This window comes from Cygnus atratus, chromosome 3 (assembly GCF_013377495.2).
Source record: "Cygnus atratus isolate AKBS03 ecotype Queensland, Australia chromosome 3, CAtr_DNAZoo_HiC_assembly, whole genome shotgun sequence".
Classification (NCBI taxonomy): Eukaryota; Metazoa; Chordata; class Aves; order Anseriformes; family Anatidae; genus Cygnus; species Cygnus atratus.
This window is the reverse complement of record NC_066364.1, coordinates 96,516,198-96,540,021: the sequence shown is the minus strand read 5'-3', so window position 1 is coordinate 96,540,021 and position 23,824 is coordinate 96,516,198. Positions and strand designations below refer to the sequence as shown.

The window sequence follows — 23,824 nt, the reverse complement described above, 5'->3', positions numbered from 1 at the left end:
AACTTAGTAGTAGGACTACTAAAGTATATCTCTGTATACTTTACAATACATTTCATTCAAAATACAGTAATAGAGCATGGAATGGTCTTATGGGGAAAGCTCTCAAGCCTGTTCTGGGGACTCAGCATACTCAGGTGCCTCTGAAATGCCTCTGCACTGATACAGGCAGCCTGGGGAACAGGTGGAGGAGCTAGGAGGCTGCGTGCTGCTACATGACTGGAGTGCGGCGATGGCAGGATAGAGGGCAGGCTGGGAAGGCATCAACAGTTCTCAGGGCAGCATCAGGACCTAAGGTCATATAGTGCCCAGAATAGAGATAGTATCATCTGTATTTTCATAAAACACACAGGAACAGATTGAGAAGTCTGTTCATCTCAACAGATGAACGTGAGAATGTCTTTGAAACAAACTGTACCTATTTTTAAGGTGTGAAGCTATAGGGACACAGACAAAGCACAAGATACAGATCTAACAGCATGACATTAATAGCTTATCTTTTTCATTTAATAATGAGAAAGAAATACCATTATACTCCTGTGGAAAGGGTCCTAGCTCATTTAAACACATATATGCACAGTTTATTCACGTTACTCCACTAAAAATATATATATATATAAGTTCTTCTTGCTATCAGCTGGCATAAAATGTCAAGTGGACTGCCAATACAAATATTTAATATCTAAATAAGTCATGGCAGTATGTTTCTAAAGAGACTTCTGTAGGAGACATGGAGGAGCTAGCATGCTGTGACCACTCTGCGTAGCTTCTGGAGGTCTGTGCTACTGCACTGAAATGATCATCACCCCGTCAAGATGCATGCTGCCTTCAAGAAATGATCATAATCATAAAATAGTCAGAGAAAGACTTTGTGATTAAATGATTTGTCAGTCTGATCCTAAAAAGGATTTGTGCATCTACAGCTCCAGGGAAAGCATGCAATCCCAACACATTTCCTTCCACAGCTGAAACATCTTAATGAAAGCAGTCATTATTTTTCTAATTTACTTCTGAACTCTTCAGAGACACCATCAGCTGAAGCGAGACACTTCTGCCTGAATATTGCTTTCTGAGCCTTTTGTTATAAGCCATGCTTAAAGGTGAAAGAAATTTGAGAAAAATACTTTCAGGCTTTCCCCGTCGATTTGGTCCGTGCACTTGACAGCACTTCATAAAAGCTTGTTTCCCTGCTTCTTCTTTGAGGTGGATCACATTTTCATCTTTCCTCAGTTTAATATAAGAAGGGGGGGAAAAATCATTTAAAACAGCAAAGTTAGACAAAAATAATCTGATGAGAAACTAGGGACATGCAGGGTACTGGAAGGTAACTTTCGGAAAGTGGCTTTTGAGCAGTACGCCTCTGAGCTGCATGCTGAGCTCCCTTCCCTAAGAGCTGTCCAAAAAGCAACAAAATATTTTGTAATACAGATATTTGTCTCCTAGCACAGAAATTTCTTTTAACTTAGTAACATTAAGCAAATCAGACCATGTCTACTCTAAGCAATCTCCGTATCGCTATTATTCCACATCTGCAGTTTTATTGGCACATGCCCCAACTTTTCTCCTCCTACAGAGGATTCACAGATTGTGCCAGAAATTCAGCCACAGTCAATTCAGTCACTACTTTTCAGTTAGTTATAGCTATGGTAACATTGTCATTACTAATTACTGAGAAGAAAAAAAAAAAAAAAAAACTGAAGAAAGCTTGATATCATATCTGCAGGGGGTACAAATAACAAGTCTGGTCTGCATGAGCAATTCCTGTTTATTGCATTCAACAATTTGTTCCTATTAAGGATATCGTTTTTGTTTGTTTGTTTTTACAAAAGTGTAACACTGATGGCTTCTATACAATTTCCGTGCTTGAAGCCAGGGCTTTATTTCCACACCAGCCAGGACAACTCCTTTAGGCAACTGGAAACTTGCACTAGGCAGCACGCCCTGGAGTACCACAAACCAAAAACTGAGACAAAACCATGAGTAAGAAATATCAAAATTAGTCATTTGAACTTTTGTCCCTTAACCACTGCTGTCAACTCATGCAAAGCTCTGATCAGGCACTTTAAAACATCAACCTCAGTTCTGCGATCAGGAACCAGAGGTGACAGGGACAATCTTGTAAAGATAGGTGTCTCAAAGAACCAATACTGCTGCCCGTAAAAGCAGGTGAGAAACTTCCAAGGAAAGCAATGAAAATCCTGGAATCTTAAATTCTTAACACCAGACTGAGTGCAGCACAATCAGGACTGTAACAAACAACAAAATGACGCTCCAGACCACTAGGAAGTTTTACTCCAACTCTGAATTACCGAAGTCAAGGGACAATAAAAACTTCCAGGTAATAGATGTCTCATTGCATCTAATCATTGAAGCTAGATTAATCCAGGAAATAAAATTTGGTTTTATATTACTGAAATCGATTGCTCGTTTGACAAAGAAATTAAAGACCACTAACCCTCCCAGCTGAGTTTAAGCTTAATTACTGTCATGCCAACGTACACAGAATCATATTAAAGTAAGTCTACAATTATAATATGAATCTGAAGCATTATCATCAAACTTTAGTACACTTTGGCATTTCTTAAAGATTTTTTTTTTAGATTATCTAAGATATTTATTCTTTATTCGCATTTTTTATTATTTTATGAGGAATTAATTAGAAAGGCAAATAATACTCAATACCTGGCTTCTTTCTTACAGCACTTCTAATGCTGAAGTCTTATGATTTCTGAACATAAAAGATACTCTTTTTTTTTTTTTCAGTTCTGCAGAATCACAGATAATCAGCTCTGAGAAACCTGCCTGTATTTAGGCAACAGGCCACGTAATCCAAAAGGTAAGCAACACTCACCCCTTTAAAAACTGCTAAGTGATTACGAGTGCCAATAAAGTGTCTCCTCTACTCTGAGAGTTTAAAAAGAGGAAAGGGCGGCATGGATAGCCCCCTCCTCAGAGGGCATTTTGCCTTTACAGCACTAATTCCAATCTAAATCCAGAGTCCAAAGACTAGCTGGTACACACTACAAACCATCACACATGAAGATGCCACTACTGACTCGACAAGTTCACAAAACACAAATCACCGAAGGTGTTTCAGTGACAGGGCTTGACTTGACTGTACGCACCTCCTCCTTGCTAAGTGCCCACTGCTGACTGCTAGCAAAGAGCATGTACGTGCTTGGCCAGGGTGAGCTCTGCTCTGACCCCACATGGCTGCTCTTATAATTGTCACTAACTTCTGCTCTGACCTACCGGGTTCCTCAAAGGAATGTCTCTCAAAGTTTGAAGAACCAAGCAAGAGATTTCAAGTGACCTTCTTCTCTTCATAGTGGAGGCACCGTCTGCAGTTTGTCTCTGCCCAAAAGAAATGATAATTTTCTCTAATGATGTTTTGATCTTATGCAAGTTAACACTCATATGTTTGAAGTATCAATTAAAAATAATAACAAAAAAACAAATGATTGATAACTTGTTTTCCTTATCTAGCTTCTCACAATGAAAAAAAGCCAATGCAAATTTGAAGATGCCATTTTTCAGAAATGCAGAAATCTACTTCGTCCGGTCACTACCTGCTACAAATGTTACATACAGTTATTTGGTACCACTTACTTTATTCTTGCAGTGTTACCTGAAATAAAGGGTAAATAAAATAAAAATAAAATAAAAAATGCAAACTCTCTTTTTAAACTGATTATACAAATATTGGTCCATTGGTTGTAAGTAAATACCTTACCGCTTATATTTGAGTTTAAAACTCAAAATATTTTTACGGGCTATTTCGTTGGTTCAGTTCAAATCGCAGTGAGGGAAAAAAATCATAAATATAATCAAAATCCACTTCTACAGATACAGAGAGAGAGAGAATAAATCAGGTTTCCATGGTTACTTTGTTAACCATCTCCATTTTGCTGTTTACATAGTTTAAAAAGTACAAGACACTATAAACATGAAGAAATTAAATATTTATTAAGATCTACATTGCAGAAAGCTTCCACCATATGCCATGTCTGTTTCACCAGCTGACTGTCAAATGAAGCTCTCAGAAATACTAACATCGACCAGTTGCTGGTGCTGCTAACTGCGTATATAGGACAAACCCTTTCTGAACATGCAATGAGGAAGCCCTTGGTTAAAGTTCATTTAGCATTATTTCATCAATAAAAACAATCCCTTGCCTTGAGACCTATGATGACATTTTAGGTGTCTCACTGAAGTAAAAGCTCTCGCTTGACTGTCAGCTAAAACTTACCGACCACCAAAGGCCGCTCTCAGCTGCCATCCATTTAAGCTGCTGCTGTTTTAATCAGTTACTTCTAAGGCAAAAGAAGTTCTTTTATCTCGAGTTATAATCCTAAAAGAAACTTAAATTCTATAAAACAGCTCTTTTCAGCAAAAAAAAAAGTCATCCAAATCAGATGATTTTAATTTTGATCTCCTGGAAATAACTTTCCTATTGCTGGGGAGAGGCATGCAGTAGCTGTGTGATACCGCTGGCACAGGGAAAACTCCAGAACCACACTCAGAAGCTCCGTACAGAGTCCCCAGAGAGCGAAAGTCTGGAGGTATTTTGGAGTCCTTCATATATGGATACAGATTTTGTTCAGTTACTAACAGGAACATGGTCTCCTTAACTTCTAAATGCATCATGCAGCAGTGAAGCACAAATAAACCCAAGGTGGATAACGACAATACTAACAGCAGTCTGATTTTAGTTTAAGGTGATAAGAAGGACAGTACAGTCTATTTAAGTAACATGCAGAGACTGAGACAGACTTTTTTTTTTCTCTAAGTAGCAGCATTTTTGCTGCTGTCTCTTTAACCAAAATGTCTCCTGGAAACTGTTCTGTAGCTACAACGCTGTCAGCCTGTCTACCATCCTACAGACACACTTCTGCTTTTCATTTTTGCTGAGTGTTTGCAAAAATTTCAATGAACACATTTATTATTATTATTTTTCTTAGACACTCTGTGAAGCCTGCAGAGGGTGGCTAATCTCTCCTCCATGGTGAGGTCAACTCTGCCTAGGTCACTACTGAACAGTATTTGCTCCTGAGTTGTGCTACACTCTGAGAGCATTCAAATGAGAAAAGTTACCTGAGCAACTCATGGCTTGCTGTTTTGGCTCACCTTTTCCATCCACCCAGAAAAGATCTTTTTAAAAATATGTATTTGAGTTTAGCAAAACTCAAAGAGAAACACTACTTAAGTTTATATTCCAATGTCAGCTCCCAACCATTGGTCAAAAAATTAAGGTCACTATTTTAAAATACCATGCCCCGCTAGCAGGTTATAAATGTCTATGTTTAATATTTTCAGAGCAATAGTCTAATCCAGATTTGAAAAGCAATTCATTGTACCAAACTACTAGATACATTTTAAAGTAATCTCTAAATCTACCAGAACTACCACAGACCAATGCCATTATCCTTATAGCTAGGTAAGATAATATTTATTGTATAATATCCGCACTCACAAAGAACAGTAGAGCAATACTTATCCTTATCCTTATATTCTTTACATCAGCCAAGGGGGAATTCTGCTTTATTTCATGCTTTTTAAGTTTGGAGTAACATCATCCAACTCAGGCAAGCAAACTCCATTTTGCTATTCACATAGAACAGAACACCAGAGGCTGGCTGAAAAGTGCAGAGACTTTTCAATGTCCAGTTATGTTGTTTGCAAGAAAACACTAAATCTTCTTCAAGAGAAAGCAAACACGAACTGCATTACAGCTGATAAAAAGTATTATCCTTTGGTTTCCATGACCTTTGCTCATTCAGGACTGCACAGAGGTACTGCAGTTACATTTTGGGATATACTAGGAGGCCTACAGCATGTTTCTTTACTATTTCAGACAGTAAGATAAGAAAAAGTTTGCAGCTTTTGACCCCTTTCCTTAAAAATTATGAGTTTTACCCAATTATTGTTTATTTCTGAACTCACAGATAGAAATCTGCATGAGATTTTGATCCACGTGCTGTAATTTCTTCAGGAGCTTGGGAAGGAGTGTTCCCCATTAAGCTGCTTATCTTAAACAATATATATGTGCAAAGAAGGCAACTGAGTTTATAAACTATTCATTTTTCCTTAGTTTCTAAAAAGACTTCTCTTATTGCAGTTCTCTACTTGCATTTATAATCTGACCAAGTAAAAGCAGTTAAGAGCACATACAGATTGCAAAGAAAAACATTTTTATTTTTTTTACCCTAAATCTATATCTGTGATGGACTGTGATTCCAAATCCAATAGTTACTTCCTGTCCTGTTTTGTCATCTGTTCTTGATGTTATGTAAAGAGCTTACAATAAATAACAATGTTGAGCTCTTATATAGCATTTTTAATCCATAGATCTCAAAGCATTTTACAAAGGATGACCATCATCCTACTTCAGCTATGAAAAGACAAAGCCTAGAGAACTTCAGGGTGAAACTCTGATCTTCCTGAATTCCCACAGTCCGCAATGAAGCTAGGATTTTACCATACATCACAGCAACACAGGCCAGCCGGAACTTTTGGGGTCAGCATTTGTGTCCTCAAATAGCCATGTCCCAGAGCCTTCCAAAACACTGGGGGACTATGATCTGCACTCAGCAGCAACTCACACACCATTTAGGAATAAATCCAGAGAGAATACGGCTTTCAACACAGTATCTTATTCTGCTTGGCATTCACTAGAATTTCTCTGTCCCACAGAGGCAACACTTTTAAGCTTTTTACTCCACCTTCTCCTGGGTATCTTGCTTACAGCTCTAAACACACTAACATTGCCATCAGTGTTGTAAAAAACTGCAGTCAAGCCTTCTACTCAGGGTTTACTGCTGAAATCAATACTACTGCAGACAGAAACACAGACATCAGGATCTAATGATGCCACTCAGGTGTCTCAGTATTTTTTACCTCCATGCTGAAACCCTAAATCCATCAGATCTGTAGGGAAGTAGATATGAGCAATTAAGCCTCCTGCCTTCATCCTTTTTGTTTCTCATGCCCATTCTTTGCATCTCTCCTTACCATAGATGTTTAAGTGCACAGACTTCCTTCGCTCTGGTACCTCTGCTGGAAAATCAGAGAACCCAGAACCAGGTGTACATGCTGGTCGTACTGGACAGACACCAAGCACCAGGGGTGCATACACAGCCAGGGGCAAGGACTAAAAGGGGACTGTGTATTAACACTCACTCTGTTACTGGGGTATTGATCTGATCAACACTGCTGCATACTACTGCAGTACCATACAATGAGCAAGCAGTAATAGTATCTACTTCAGCAATACAGCTGACAACGTACTATCCAGATATGAGGATCTGAGAAAAATTAGGAATTCAGATTAAAGATAAGGGGTTGTTGTTTTGTCATTCTGCAACACCAGTGGCCTCAACAACACAAGTCTGCAAGGCCACACCTGATCATCATGCCTTAAAAAATCGCCTTAACAGGTGACTGTGCAACTGTGCACCAAGGCAAGCCCTGTGACCCCGAGCACAAGGACCAGCTGCAGAGCCATGATCTCCAGCGGAGTGCGGAGTATATCTGTCCCCACAGCACTCCACATGCAAGAGAAACACGTGCAAGCTTTGCTGCCCAACAGGGCTGAAGGTGGTCATTGTGTATTTCGCTGTTTTAGTGCACGTATGTTGTTCTGAGCAGCTGTTCCTGGAGTCCTGAAAGTTACACAAACTAGCTGCTGTCGGAATTGGTACGCTCAGGGAGGGAAGGCAGGTGCACAAAGCGGAGGAGGTCACAAAACAGGCCGCACCTTCCGTGCTGCGCATTTTCTGAAGTGAGCCTGCCCTCCCAAGCCACAACAATACAGCTGAAGCCCCAGGGGAGCACTACAGACGAGCTGCAGCTCGGCTGTGCGGGCCAGCACAGCACCACAGAGGCCTCGCCCCGCTCCCCGCCGGCCGTGACCGGGCGGCTGCGGCCGGCAGCCCCACGCCAGGCCCAGGCCGCCCTCTGGCGGCGCCCGGCCGCACGCCCGGCCGAGAGGTCCGGAGAGACGAAAACCCACATAAATTCCAGCCAAATCCGCGGTTTTCAGTCAAAAACGCGGACAAAAATGTTTCTGTGACGTGACTTTACCGGCACATGCTTTCGCCTCTCACACTGACAAGCATCCTTTGATCTAGCTCCACGAAGCTCCTCGGTGAAATTATTTAAAAGTGGCCTGAACTGAATCCTACAATACTTCACGTTCCACAAACTGCGCATTTCTTACTTATAGATAGGAACTGAAATGCCCTGCAACAAAAATAACAAACTGTTTTAATTCACAGTTGCAACACATAAACACGACGAGATCTGTACCTTGTTAATCCCGACTTCCCCACTCTAACAGTTTAAGTTAAATGTCACATTTACATAACATTTACATAAAGATTCCGTTTTGTTTATACAAAACCCAGCCTTATTTTTGCAACATGCTCAATGCTAATTTATTATGTAACAACAGATTGTTTTCTCTATTTTAAGAAAAGACTTAATTCTGAGAAGGCATTTGAGAGACTGCAGTTGTTCTGAAGCAATTTGACGTCATTTTTCATTATTCTCTGATCAATTTTTTTTGTCGTTTTTTGGGCAACCTTAAGGTTTTTGGACACTGTCCCACTCTAAGCAAAGCGCCTCGGCTGATTTTATACATTGTAGTTGTTTCTACAGTTCATACTTAGGTCTAGTACGCACACCGCAGAACCTCCAAAGAGCCTCCCACTGCAACCCGCAGGAGTTCAGCTCTGGATTTTAAGGGCAGTAAGGCTAGAGCTTGTTGTTGAGCACTTTTTAGAAGCTTCCAAGCACTGCTCTTTTCTATTATTATTCTTTTTATGTCACTTCAGCATCATCACCAATTTCAGCAGCAACACAATTGGACCTTCTGAACTGCAAAACCTCCAGCATGTATGAAAGCAGAGCTCACAGGATTCTGCAATGTGGCTTGATGTAATTGCAATATTTTACAAAAGAACTACAGCTTTCAGTTCCTCCATGCAAGGGTCTCTGAGGATAAATTGATTGCTGTTCTCTTTTGTGTTTTAGAACTTTCAAATGAGTTTTGCAGAAACCCTAAGGTCACATATCGAATGTAAATTTAAACAAGAAAAAACTCCGAAGCTAATATCACTACCTCTTCACAGTAATAAACACTTAAGCATTAAAGCTACTTATAAATTAGACACAAAGCCCTTCAATTGCATTACTTATTACTAGATAAATTGCTTTTATTATCAACAAGACTATCTTGCTGATTTTTGAATGTGCTAACTTAACTTCACAATTTCAAGCAAGTCTCTTCAAGGGCTTTCTCTAATACATTGTATCTACATCACAGGCTGCACAAAAGACAACAAGAATCCCCTTTCATTCTTCTTAGCTCCCTGGCTAAGGACGTATTGTTACAAAGGGACTTCTTGTCCAAAAGGATATTTTTCCTATGTAACTTGGAAACAGCAGTTTGTGTGTTAGTCTGATCTCCTCTAGAAGCTTGTTTCACAGCCAGACACCCTTGACCGAAAATGTTGCTTATGCAACTTCCACTGGCTTTATCTGCACTTCTCCAGAAGAGCACAGTGATTCAAGGCAGACAAAACTGGTGAACAGTTGTGATAACCTCATGCCCTACTAGCCCTCGCTTGGTTTAAAGGCAGAAGGGACACAGAGGAGAATGACAGCACTGCAGTTGCATTTATCTTAGGCACAGTAATTCCACCTGCACATGACAAACTACGTACCAGCATCACTGCATTGTTTCTCAGGAAACATATCAGTAGATGAAGGCAGAGTAATGCAGCATGCCACTTGCATCTTTGGCAGATTTTCCCCTGAATATTAGGTTTTGTGCTGCTTTGGTGATTAAAGATTTTGTTTTCTTTCATTCACATATGGTGCTGCTTAATCACTAGAGGACCTTTGTGCCAGTACTGGTCCAAGTGAGAAGAACAAGACAGGGACATACAGGGACATACGCTGGGCAACACACACACAAAAAAAAGAGTACTGCTTATTCAGAGGGCCTGTACAGACACACAGGCTACATATACAAAGCCAAAGGCATCTGCTCCAGCACCCCAGGACTCACAGGCAAAGTGGCACAAATAGATTCAGCAAAACTGGTTAGGATTAGCCTTCTCTTAAACCAGATTGGCCAAATCCAGCCGATGCAGAAATTGCCTTTTAGGGCACCACACTGTACACTCAAGGAGCATTATAATCTGTTAGTTTTTCCTCAAGGTGTCTGAGTGAAGGTGGTGGCTATTCTGTGGCCATTTTTTAAAGGCAAAAGACTAAGGCTACATGCTGACTAAAAGCATGGCCTGAAAAGACAGAAGGGAAGTGCTGACTGTGAAAGCTACTGAGGCAATATTAGACTAGGAGTGGATAGGGATCAAGAAGACAAAGTTGTTGTGATCTTATCCATACCACCTACTGGTAAGGGTCTGTGGAGTGAACAACCCACAGAGCCAAACTCAGGATTTTGTTCTCAAGTACATAATTTGGTTTGCTCCAGAAGACAGTTTGAGCATACACTGTCATTCACACGGTGAGTATGGCTACATGATCAGGACAGAGTGAACTGAGAAGCCAAGCTTTTTTGATGAAGCAGATGCACTGAAACAGAAAAGCAGAGGAAGAATGTATCTTTGTGGGACTTTACACCTAATGACTTCAAAGTCAGAGGTAGTTATCCTCTATTGATCCTGTTTCAAGACAAGTGGAATCTCTTTAATACTGTGCTGTCTAGCCCAGCTACAGTATATTAGAACATCAATAGCATTTTATAGGCAAACATGTTCAAAGCAGCACCAGAGACTGTATAGCATCAGCATTTGTATTTGGCTCTCAGAAAAGGGCAATCTTTTACGCTGCACCCCACATCACACCCCAGCAGAACATCTGCATCTAGATGATGGATGGAGCCCAGAATCACCATGGAATGGAACTAGGGAAGGGATGCAATACAAAGCAAAACGGACTGTTGCAATCAGATGTTGACTTTCCAAGACCTGGTTGTGTTAGAAGGGGAAAGTTCAGATTTTTATTTAATTATTATTATTTTATTTTTAAACAGACAAAATACTGACAGCAAGAACTGCCTTTTTTTTTTCCACTCTGAACAGTAGGGACACAGCTGTCTTAAGCTTGGGATAGCTTGAATATTGTTGAGGACTTCAGTGACTCTCCATGGAACCACACTGCCCTTGCATGCAGGTGTCCTAGTTGAAATTAAAATCTATAGATGTGGCAAAATTTTTTATTAACATTTGATCCTAGAACCCAAACTATGCCCTGTTTCATCTGAGAAAACTAGGGGATGGGTTTTGAAGTTTTGAATTTGCAGAACATTTGCGGCCAGAAATAAGCAAAACCTATACAACCTGCAACTCTCAAAAAGCTAAAGTTATTGCAAAGCACAGGGGCAGCTGTGAGCACTACTAACAGATGGGCACCTCTGGGTGATGTTATAGGTATGTGGTCCTGCAGCTCTTTTCAAAGCCACATCTGTATTACAATGAATGATTCACATTTTTTCAAAGTCTCAGCAGTGCTGAAAGTGGGGAGATTTTTCAAAAGGATCATGCCTCCAGGAACTGTCATTCTTCTCCACTGCCCTCATCAGCCTTGCCCTAAAGGAAGGACTGTTTGGCAGTAAGACAGTAAATATTCTCATACATTCAATATTTTATTTCATCTAATGCCCTAGTCTCAGCACTGGATGAAATGGCTTCAGTGAGGTAACAGAACCATGCAGCCTTTCCCCTTTAAACTGCTACTCCAAAGGCTACTTCTGTGCATTTCAAACTCTGATAAATCACCCATTGCTCCATAACAAGAACGCCTAGATTTACAAAACATAGGGCTTTGCTTTTTTTTTTTCCTATACTGATGATGAAAAAAATATTGTCTGTACAGTGATTGAATAACACTGATTAATAATTCTGCTGAACCTAAAAGAAGAGGCAACAATTACTTTTTTTTGTATCACTGTGAGAAAAGAGTAGGCAAATGATCTTCGAGTATGGTAGTACAATTTAATGGGTAGTATAAAAACAGTTTTCATCATGAATGTTTTCATCATGAAATTGTTGATCTTTCCCCCGTGAATTTTCAGGATCCCTGTTTCAAACAGTACACATTTCATAGATTTTCAACACTTCTGCAATTCTGCTTTTTGTTATTATTTCACACACAGCAGCCCAAACTGTGAAAAGGACTTCTCATGACAGCTACTATATGAACACAAGAGAAAATCTGCAAGATCTTGAGAGCAGAGACCAGTTAAATAGACAAAAATAATGAAGGCAATAACATTCTAAAGGTCACATGGCACAATGGCAGAGATGAAAGTAATACCAAGTCTTCTGTTCCCTAGTCCAAAAGTCATCTACTAAACAATGGCTTCCTTTTCTTTTCTCATAAAGGAAAACCAAGCAAAATTCATACTGCTATAACAGAAGGGAACAGTATTTCCTCCTTAGCAGTACAGTTACAGAGGAAAGTGTCTGAGGACTTCCCAGGTTAATAACAGGGGGAGGTTACAGACTGAGAATGAAGTATTACTAAAGCTGCCTCTAAGTGAGAGTAACACACTGCACTGGACCTACAGTGGGCTTTGAAAAAAGGACATATTAGTCAAAAAGACGACATTCAACTCAATCAAATTCAATACTTGCTGTCCAGAGATTATATGAGCATGTAACTCCAATACTTCATCTCCAGAGGATATAAAACAACACAGTATGTAAGTATTATCATCTTATATTCTGTGGCAGGAGCATTACCAGTGGCTCAATGTTAGTACATTGATGCTTACTATGATTCCATTCTTGGTTCAGAAGTTACCTGCTTTCCCAGGAGACCTTGCTGTTCAGTGTATTCCCTGTACAACAGCAGCATGCTTCTGAACATTTCTTATATGATTAAAAAAAATCTGATCAAAATATAGATGTGACTCTTTTTATAAAATGAATACCAGAACTTAAATACATTGAGTAGTAAAAGCTGTATCTACATACTGAAACGTAGACTTCTTCAGTGATACTGACACTACAGCTTCAGTGAAGAAAGCTGTATGAAATGCTTCTGTGTTATAAGTGAAGAAATATGTAAAATAACAAAATCTACAGCTCAAAGGTTATGTGATGTCAGGACAGGGGTCTGCCTGTACAGCCATAATTCAGACTTCATTCTCTGTGACAAACACTTTATTGGTGTGATCTCCTATCTTTCTTTTTTGTTTGTTTGGGGTTTTTTTTGTATTTCATTTAAACCACAAAAGCATGGTGTTCAATAGGAGACTACCCAGCATTCTTCCCATTAAGGCACGCCCTTTGTATTACTGTTTGAATGGTACCCAGACCTTGTACAGATACAGAATTACTATTTTTTCCCAGATTTTGCCATGGAGCTGATAATCTAAAGGAGAAGCTGAATCTGAAAGGGATATCTTAGATGCCATTAGAAGACTCGGTGGAAGGAACACTCAGGAATAATGCTGAACCTAAGGCAGAGAAATGCTTGTAGGCACTTGTTATTCTGTCTGGAGCTGTATGCTCCTTGTGTAAGCTAAAGTCAAGGGCAATCAGCAGGGTACTGAAAACATTAAAAAAAAAAAAAAAAACACTTTGAGTGTGTGACCAGAAGGGTGAAAAGCAACCAGGAGTGACCACCCTCCGTAAGAGCTCCAGGAGTCTGTGAACCAGTGCTGCAAATCCCTGCCTTGATGCTGCAAGGACTCATACCTGTGAAGGCTTTACAGAGAGCATTTATCCAGGAAATAGAACACAGGAGCCTAACAGAATGAGCTCAGTAGCAAGGCGAGATCAAGGGAAGCCTAAGTTCACCTGGTCTTTACGGAGGGACTCCAACAGCATGCTTTGTTTCACTGTATGTCTTAACAGTGTTAGACATACAGTGGGTTAGTTCTTCCAAGGTAAAAGCCTTCACAGATGGATATTGCTCAGTTGTGTGAGGGGCAACATTTTAGTGGGATGAAATAACTGACAAAGAGTTCTCCGAGGGCCTTAAGATGATAGCAAACTATTCCATCTTTTACAATACATATTGCTTTTCTTTGTAAATATAAGTAGGTAGGGATACGTATGTTATTGAGAATGAATGCAAACACATTTTTAGTGAACACCTGAGACTTTGCTCACACAAAAGAACTCCAAACAGCAAAAACAGTTCCTCAGTGTAGCATTCAAATGCATTAACCTCCCTTTTCTTCTTGAAATGCCCTGCTTTAATCATTATATTCCTCCCAATGTCAGTGAACAAAACACACAACAATTACTGCTTATTCATCTTCAGAGTATAGTCCAGCCCATGCATCCAATCTATCAAGTTTTCTATTGAGGGAAACAAACTCTCCTCCACAGAGTCACAATTGTCTATATAATCCAAGGCCTTATCAAAAAGTATGAAGGTGCTTGAGTTTGCGGTGGAAAAAATACTTAGAAAAATGTTTGCTTTTCTCCAGATCCAAAAAAATAACAAGATGAAGGAAAAATATACTTCCTCAGAATGACTGGAACACCTCTGCTGAAGTTTCCTGAATCAAGGATTTCCTAAATGACTCCTAAAGAGGTTCCTTAAGAGTTTTACATTGGGTAAACATCCAAGCCAAATAGTAAAAGTTTATGAAATATAAAAGGTGATCTTGCCACAGAAAGTATCAAGCAGTATCAAGTTCAGACAGCTTTCTACACTAATAACAGAAACACTTTTTGATATGGAATTGCAATTCAAAATAAACATGAGCTTACCTGACCAGAAAGCGATGGAGCCCAACATCAAAACTTCTGTAAGAAAAAAGATTAACCATATTTTAATTAAAGAACACTACTTTGTTGGGTATTATATACTGTATTTCAAAATAATTATTATCCAAAACAAATATAAAATTTTTGCTTCTGTTTTATGAATGACAAAAGCTACGTATGCAGTTTCCTGTATCTAATGACATGGCATTTACTACGTTCACCACATGGAAAGATTTAGATTCATGTTAAAAAGCTCACCAATCCATTGTTTGAGGATTTCTTCAAGAAAGCATTAACATTCAGAGCAGCATAACATAAAGACAGCATGAATATGAATTACTGAAAAAAAGTTTACAGCATCCTTATGACCACTGAGTCTGCTTGTTTACTATGCAACACATACATACTAAAGGGAAAGGTAGATCCTTTCCTTTGGTCTCCTCTGTGCTGCACTAGAAGGCAAGGAATTGCTTTGACTTCTCTCCATGACAGAATAATCAGAGCTCCCTTATTTCTCCGTCATATACATAAAACATATTGAGATGTGGGCCTTGCAAGCACGTTCTCACAGCTCTGGTGAGGAAGGCAACTCTGAGGACTTCTGTCCTTCAGGGTGATTTAACTTGTACAAGAACCATGCCTGAAAACCTGGGGACTCACAACATCTGCAGGCAGTTAATGTCAGCATTTCTTTTCCTTTTCTGTGCTTCCTCCATTGCTCTGCCAGCTCAGGAGGAACGAGCACCACAGCCACGTACTAGCAAATCCTTGACACTACAGGAAGGCTAAACATCTGCTGATTTCTGAAATTTTCCTCATGTCTGAAGTATGTTCCATTTCGATGGGACTATCAATATAATCCCAGATTAACAGTGTGCATAATGGCACAACTGGAAAATGAGTCTTATTTTCAGTGCTGAACTTGCTCTGAAACAGGCTTACATCCCATACACAATCTGAAAACATTTTAGCAAATATTAAGCTCTTGAGCAGCCTGTTCCAAAAAGACTAATCAGTCATCTGAGTTCAACATGATTTTATTTTAATACTACTGCTTGCAGTGTGCTGCCTTCTACCTGAAGCAGCAAGAGAAATCATCAGATACTGTTCTTAGTGGCATCCTGATAACAAAAGAGAGATAACGAGCTGTAGAAATTATAGACGTTAACATGGAGGGAAATTCCACCGAATCAGCAGGGTGGAGATGAGGGCAGCGAATTTCTCTTGTAAAAACTGTCTCAGGATGGAAAAGGCATTCTGCCAGGGACATGAACATGGTCATCGTTAAACCTTTATTTTACATTCCTTTCTTAAAAGCTTTCGCCGTCTCATATTATTGTTATATTACTGTGTAGTTAGTTACACTGCACAAAGTGCATCCTCTTATCTTTCTGTATTCCTCCTGCTTAGAGGCATGCTGTAATTTGGCTCCTACTCTTCACTAAAATATTCTGTGCTGTACAGGAGAAGTCTTGTGTATCAGAGCTGTCCACAGTCCGTCCGTATTCATAACCCTGAAAGCCTTCTGTTCCCAGGACCAAACACTTTAGTATGTTTGTGCTGGGATGGGGAGAAGAGAGCTTGTACAGTTCCAGGGAAATGTTGCATAATGAATGAACAGCTATCTTAAACATCTTCAGACAAGCTCATCTTTTCAGGTACTGCTGGCTACCTCTGCTGGCAACGACCAAATCTTCTACTGTCTGTTTCTGTGACTGAAGTTTCTGAAGGGACAGAATAACTTCTTGAGGGCAGGGACGCGGAGCATAAGAATATCACCACTTCTGACACGGAACTGAAAGTTGAAGGACTTGGCCTAGAATGGCCATGGAGATGGAATGGTCCACCTAACCTGAGAAGTTCAGAGCTGTAGTAGGTTGGGATGGACAAAGCTGAGACAGAGTGGGTTCAGAGAGGAAGGGAGAAAGCGACAGTTGGCTGTAGACTTATGTGCCATCTTTTCACAACATAATGAACTTCCTTTTAATAAGATTCACAACAGTCCATTATTTCATACTGGCTATCACAATTAAAATATCTCTGCAAAATCTTCTGTAAGTATTAAAAATTAACATGCACAGACCCGATTCATTGCAATAAATGAAAAAGGTAGAAAAAAAGATCAGAGCCTCACTTGGTAAAAATCAGTGCAGACAAACAGGCCTTGTTATTCCTCAGGTTGATACTCTACTGATAGACTTCACCTGACTACACAAGAATCTCAATTTTCCACTGTTTAAGTAGTAATTTAAAGTACAACTACGCTACAAACAACAGAGTAACAAGAATATACAGTAGTGTCAGACTGCGTGTCTACATCTTAAAGATACCTCAGGACAATATAATTGATTATTTCCAAAAGCAAAACCAACAATGCTGAACAATCTCAAACTACAAATGGGAGAACTAGTCACGTTACTAGAGATCCGTAAGGCTACAGGCTTTGGGTACATACATTTTTAGGCACCTAAGTTAATGAACAGAGACATTTCAAGGCAAAAAGACTGAAAAACTAGGATTCCGGAGGCTGGTTTTGCCAAGACACTACCAACAGACACTTTCAACTGTTCCGCTTATTCATACTTAAATAAATACTGCGTTTGAGTCTACAAGAAAGTGACCTGAAAATAAAATGAGACAGCAATGGCAAAAGATCTCATAGACGTAGTTAATCTTTCCATTACCAGATAGAAAAAAAAAAATCAAACACCAAATAAGCAACTTTAATAAATCAAAAAAAAAAAAGTCAAGTATTAATTATTTCATAATGATCCCTTCAACACCACCTATCAGACATGCCAGGATGCCCCTCACAAGTAACTCAGAATTAAGTCTGCCATATAAGCATGAACACCACTTTTCTATAAAGTGAACTTACTTGATATTGCAATATAATTTATGATCAGCTTTACTCAGCTTGCTCAATGCTGAACTTCACTGCAAAACACAGGATTTACCTAGTACCACTTGCACTTCTGGGTGCCCAGTTACAGAAAAAGTAGCTTTACAAATGCTTTCTGAAGTTCTCCAAGTAGCAAAATTTTCCCCAAAAAGAAAAGTTTTAATTAAATTCTAAAATGACAAAAGGAAGGACATCCAAAGCAAAATGAGTAAGAAATTATTTTCTACCTAAATTCTGTAAACTGCTCAAATGTCCGTAACATAATACACTATTTTAATTTTTGGAGATGTAACTGATAAAATCTAGTTTATCAAAATAATAATGGTGGTCTTTGAACACAGCATCTTTAGAATCTTGCCTAATCTTCCAGCATAGAAGGGGAAACAAGAGTGTCCAGAGGAGGGTGACGAAGATGGTGAAGGGCCTAGAGGGGAAGACATATGAGGAGCGGCTGAGGTCACTGGGCCTGTTCAGCCTGGAGAAGAGGAGGCTGAGGGGGGACCTCATCGCAGTCTACAACTTCCTCGCAAGGGGGAGTGGAGAGGCAGGTGACCTATTCTCTGTTACCACCAGTGACAGGACCCATGGGAACGGTGTTAAGCTGAGGCAGGGGAAGTTTAGGCTGGACATCAGGAAGAGGCTCTTCACCGAGAGGGTGGTTGCACACTGGAACAGGCTCCCCAGGGAAGTAGTCACTGCACCAAGCCTGTCTGAATTTAAGAAGAGATTGGACTGTGCACTTAGTCACATGGTCTAAACTTTTGGGTAGACCTGTGCAGTGCCAGGAGTTGGACTTGATCCTTACAGGTCCCTTCCAACTCGGCATATTCTATGATTCTATGATCTATTTTTGATGTATATTTCATACTTTAATAAGTCAGCAGCTGCCAAACATGTACTGGTCACCAATAACCCAGAAAGCAGGAATTTCTCTTGTCACGGCTGTGCTTTTGGATCTTCACAAGTATTTTGGAGTTGGACTTGATGATCCTTATAGGTCCCTTCCAACTTGGGATATTCCATGATTCTATTATTCTAGTTAAAGGGGAGATTATTTCACTTCCATTTCATAATCATGTTACTCACTGCAGGCAATTTGATAGCTATTTTCTTTACAAAAACATCTCTAACTCAGTTCATCTGAAGGTTTGCATTTTGATTCACAGTTCTGTATCTGTATGCAACTTTAATGCTTTTGTTAAGTACAGAAGTTTTAGTTTTTGATACATTTGAGCAGATTACACATGTAATCCTTCACAACCAAATGCATCTTTTCCCAGCACGTTAACTAGAAATCAGTGACTAACAGTGTATGTATGCTAAACCAGCAAGGATCTTTTCCAAAATATAATCTTTGAAATCTGTCTGCAAGCATACATCTTTGCCTTCAAGATATGGTTTTAAAATGATTTCACTGACATGCAGTTTCTGCTTGGAAAGCTAAAGGCATAGTGCAACAAGCTGCCTCCAAATTTGCATGCAGCACAAAGCTTAGAGGTTAAAAAAAAAAAGTCATCTTAGAGAGAGAAAAGACAGGAAAACGCAGAAACATGCTGGTATGAACCACAGTTGGTAGGAAAAGCACATTCACTAAAAATACAATCCTGATGATTCCCAGAAAAAAGTACACAAATCCTCTTTTTGTTCCTGGGATGCAAAAAGCATATATATATAAATATAAAAATGAAATGGGCAAAACAGTGACAAGGTCCTGTTTATAGTGCAATTAGGGTATCAGATGAATCGGTTGTTTTCCCCTTGTGTCATGGGTATTTTGCACTCGCTCTTAAATTTCCATTTGTCCTATTTCCCTATAGTTTGTCCTTATTTTGGAATTCTGTGCCTGCCACTTAATCTAGAGCTGCCTATCGTTGGCTGGTGCTTTCTGATACAAATCAGGACCAAAGAACAGTTGGGACCTTTACTTGGGAGCTGGTACATGCTTTCCTGGCTACCTACCTTAACTGCAGCACAGATCAGCAGCTTCGGCAGCTCCCAGCAAAGCTGGGGATTGAATCACAGAATCACAGAATCATTAAGGTTGGAAAAGACCTCCAAGATCATCTGGTCCAACCAGCCCCCCACCACCAGTATCACCCACTAAACCATGTCCCTAAGCACCACGTCCAACCTCTCCTTGAACACCTCCAGGGACGGTAACTCCACCACCTTCCTGTGCAACCTGTCCCAACACCTGACTGCTCTTTCTGAGAAGAAATGTCTCCTCATTTCCAACCTGAACCTCCCCTGGTGCAACTTGAGGCCATTCCCTCTAGTCCTGTCACTAGTTACCTGGGAGAAGAGGCCGACCCCCAGCTCCCCACACCTTCCTTTCAGGGAGCTGTAGAGAGCAATAAGGTCTCCCTTGAGCCTCCTCTTCTCCAGACCAAACAACCCCAGCTCCCTCAGCCGCTCCTCACAGGACTTGTGCTCCAGGCCCCTCACCAGCTTCGTAGCCCTTCTCTGGACACGCTCCAGGGCCTCGATGTCCTTCTTGTAGTGAGGGGCCCAAAACTGAACACAGTACTCGAGGTGCGGCCTCAGCAGAGCAGAGTACAGATCACCTCCCCGTGATAACAGGCTTTTGGTTCCTGAGCACCACCATCCAAACACCTACCTCCTTCTTTATACACACATATTATATGTTTTCTGATGGATTATTTATGGTCATGCTTCCCACAGCACTGGGCCTTTACCTGAGGTCAAAACTCATGTTCCCTCCTAGCAGAGCTGTGCAACCCTTTCATATTCAACTTTTAAATCCAGTGAAGTTATACCACCTTAGGTTATTTAAGGATCTGACCTCACACCTAAGTAGATTAACACTGCTGCTCATTAGCTGTGTTAGAGAATTGCCCTTCTCTTTGCCTCGCTCATGGACCCCATCTCACAACAAGGTTTGATTGTGAGACCTCATTCCCAACAATTCACAGCATAGAAGAAAGTAAATGCCATGCACACATCAGGATCATATTAATCAATTTAAAGCTACGCTTGTTACTGGAACCCCTTCTGTATGATCTTAATTGCATTATTTGAATTGCCAAATCTTGATCTTGTATATACATATTTTTAAACCATGTGCTGAAGAGAAGTGAGCACAGCTTTGTTTTCCAGCAGTTCCTCCCTAGGACTGCTGGGCTACGTGCTATTCCTGGAAACAAAGCCCAACAACTCATGCATCACGTAGCATAATCTGGGAAGTGTTTGGGTGGACACTCACTTCAGTGAGGATACCTGTTGTAAGCAGGGGGAATGGCTCCATTCTGAAAAACCTTATCTGCACAGACTTGCAATAGGATACCTCAACGAAAGAAGTGGGAGCTAATTATCTTCTCATTTTCTTCAAGACAAAAAGCATAACGAAATCGAGAGTTACTACCCTGACATCACTTAGACGAGGGACAAGAAAGCAAATCCACGTTGTTTAAAGAGTATAAAATAATTAACCTCAAAAAAAAAAAGGTAAAAAAACAAAAACACCCTAACAGATCTCTTATGTGCACCATCAGGGTACACAGGTCTGAGGCCTAAAGAAAAATACGTCCATATTTTTCTGTTACTGGATATAACACACTGTGTGAGGAAAAGTAGCAGAGAACACCATTTCTTCTGTGTCGGGAATGCAAAATATAAGATATCAAGAACACAATATATCCATCACTCCTACTGAACAAAAAATAACTGCAAGTATTAGCAACAGATACAGATAAATATATGTATGATAGGGGAAGGACACAAGGGGAGCTATTATGGCTAAGATGAGGTAAATTCTGCATGTTTTTGAACAAACAAAAATCCATCATACTCACAGGAGCAATCCCTCATAATTCTGGAGATCCTGGACTAGAATCACCCACGTTATCAAAAATGTCAATACTATTATTTAAGAATTGGGGTCATTTGTCTGTGCCTATTCTGTCAAGGACCAATAAACTATTTTTGCAGCAGCTAATGCACAATTTGACAACAAACTGTACTGGCAGCATGCACAGGGACAGTGGCACCATTCTACCTTTGGGCCCCACTTTTGGAGGGATGGATCTAGGGGGACTAGTTTGCCATTTGTGAAGTGTACAAAAATCAGCAACATAAATGGAGACATGTAAAGGAGATACCGTGTGCCCAGGTCTACATTCCCACAAAACTAGGGATTGGACTGTGGACAGAAATATCCCAGAGAGCTTAAAAAAAGTCATGCTGCCTCTGGAATAGGACCACAAAAAAGAATGTTCTATGTTCTAAAAGTAGGAATTCAAGCAGCAACACTGCCCCACATTTCACTGGAGCAAGAGCAATACTATAACTGCACTGAGATCTCTTCAAAGCAGCAAGACTAGTTGCCATTTCTGGTGGTGATGAAATGCAACAAGTGGATTACTATTTATTACAGATTCAGTACTCTCTACCCTGAGGGTATTCACCTTCTCTTAGAAGTGTTGTCGTTGTTGCAATGTTTCGACAAAGCTTCACAGCCCTTCCTAGTACAAACATAGCTAAACTTAACAGTAGAAAATCTAACTCATTCATATATCCTCAGAGGAACCTGTCCTATTTAACTGCAGAAAAGCACTTAGAAAACCAGCACTTCCATTAGCAGTCTTTGCAAATAAACCTTGCATTCTGCCAGCGAGCTGCTGACTGAAGTCTCTATACACCAGAACATGTTGCACTGGAGACTGAAAGGTTATTGAATGATAGCTGCTTTCACTGACATGAGGGTCTTAATAGGCTGCTTCACTGTCCCTTGTTTCTCAACGTCTTACAGCAGCAATGCCCAAAAGACTGTGTAAACGAGAGAATTCCCAACAATTCTCTTGTAAACAAGAGAATTCCAAGATGGATGCCCCACCACTTGGCAGTGCTAAACTACTTTTCCTCCTTCATCTGTTTGAGCTAACTTTTCCTCCAATGGCTCCTGTGGCAACTTCCCTAGCTGGCAATCTCCAAATGATTAAGGTTTCCAAATTACAAGTAATTACAACTCTGTGACATAAGTCTGAAACATGTTTTTAAGCCTTGTCCAAAGACAAAGATTACTATAGGGAAAGCAGATACAAAACCCGCATAAAGACTTTGCTAAGGACTATTATTTAATGTCTCAATTAGAGAACTATAAAACTTTGCTAAAGCAAATCCTAGAGGGGGTACGCCTACCAAGCAGAATAAGTATTTTCTCATTAATGAGTGCTACCAATTGACTCATCACTATCTGCATTATTAAAGACCTCAGAAAGCCATTCGTATTTTTTTAAATACACTTTTGTCTGTTTATAGCTTGCATAGATTCAGAGATGCTGTTTTCTGCAAGTTTACTGGAAACCTACACCTTCATAGCAAACAGCTACGTTTCAGTGACAAACAGCACACTGCTTTGTAAATAATGTAACTGTCATCGTGCTAGGATATACTATTTAGAAAGCAGATGCAAAACTCAGAAAAACGACAATTAAATTGTCACAGAAGGTACTTTTCAGTACAAATATAGCAAGCAAACTGAAAACATTTAACTAAAAAGCAAGAGCTGCCTACTGTTTATAGTTCTTAAAATAAAGGTGGGAAAATGCAAGATGAGGCAGATAACACTGAAAAATGAGATCCAATCCAACAACCCTTAGCAACAATTTATCTATTATCCAAATTACAGAATATCGTTTTCAACACTGAGCCTTGAAAGCCACACTGCAATGCTTTCTGGGCACTCATGCTACACACGTTCTTGGAGCTCTCATTTTCAACTTTAGCCATTTAACTAGATAGAGCAAGATACGTGGTAAATTCCACCCATACATGGATTTTACCATTTTCCCCCTGATACGGTGCTAGAATCTGGAACAAAAACATATACACAGCTCTTCAGGCATTCCTTGAACATAAACAGTAGCAAAACATATCTTTTCCTACTCAAAAAACAAAACATCTCAATCCTTAACATACAACATGCAATGAAACAAATCTTGGCTCAGCTCACTGAGAAAATTTTTGCTCAAGTGAACTCAATCTTCTTTTGAACATCAAGACCTTAAGAACAAGCTTAAGCCCAGACCTCAACCTTCAATGGGCTGTCTTGTGTTCACGAGCTGTGATTTTAAGCTTTAACCATCTGCAATGCAGCAAACTAGTAGTAGCAGCTTTCTTTTCAGTGTAAAAAAAGCATTCAACTAAAAAG

General features: G+C 39.9%; 1 protein-coding gene and 1 long non-coding RNA gene across 5 annotated transcripts in view; one reads left to right on the top strand and one right to left on the bottom strand.

Annotated features, from left to right (window-relative positions):
- The window catches only part of HHAT (hedgehog acyltransferase), a 164,306-nt gene that overhangs the window by 105,852 nt on the left and 34,630 nt on the right, over positions 1-23,824 (bottom strand). For all 4 annotated transcript variants that reach the window (XM_035559862.2, XM_050709754.1, XM_035559845.2 and 1 more), the window contains exon 9: positions 14,757-14,792. In XM_035559862.2, the coding sequence (XP_035415755.1) occupies positions 14,757-14,792 (36 nt within the window). The remainder of the gene's footprint in view (positions 1-14,756; positions 14,793-23,824) is intronic.
- LOC118254557 (uncharacterized) lies at positions 2,050-3,650 on the top strand. The gene is made up of 3 exons (XR_004780680.2): positions 2,050-2,335; positions 2,761-2,833; positions 3,484-3,650. It is a non-coding gene; the product is annotated as an uncharacterized LOC118254557 (long non-coding RNA).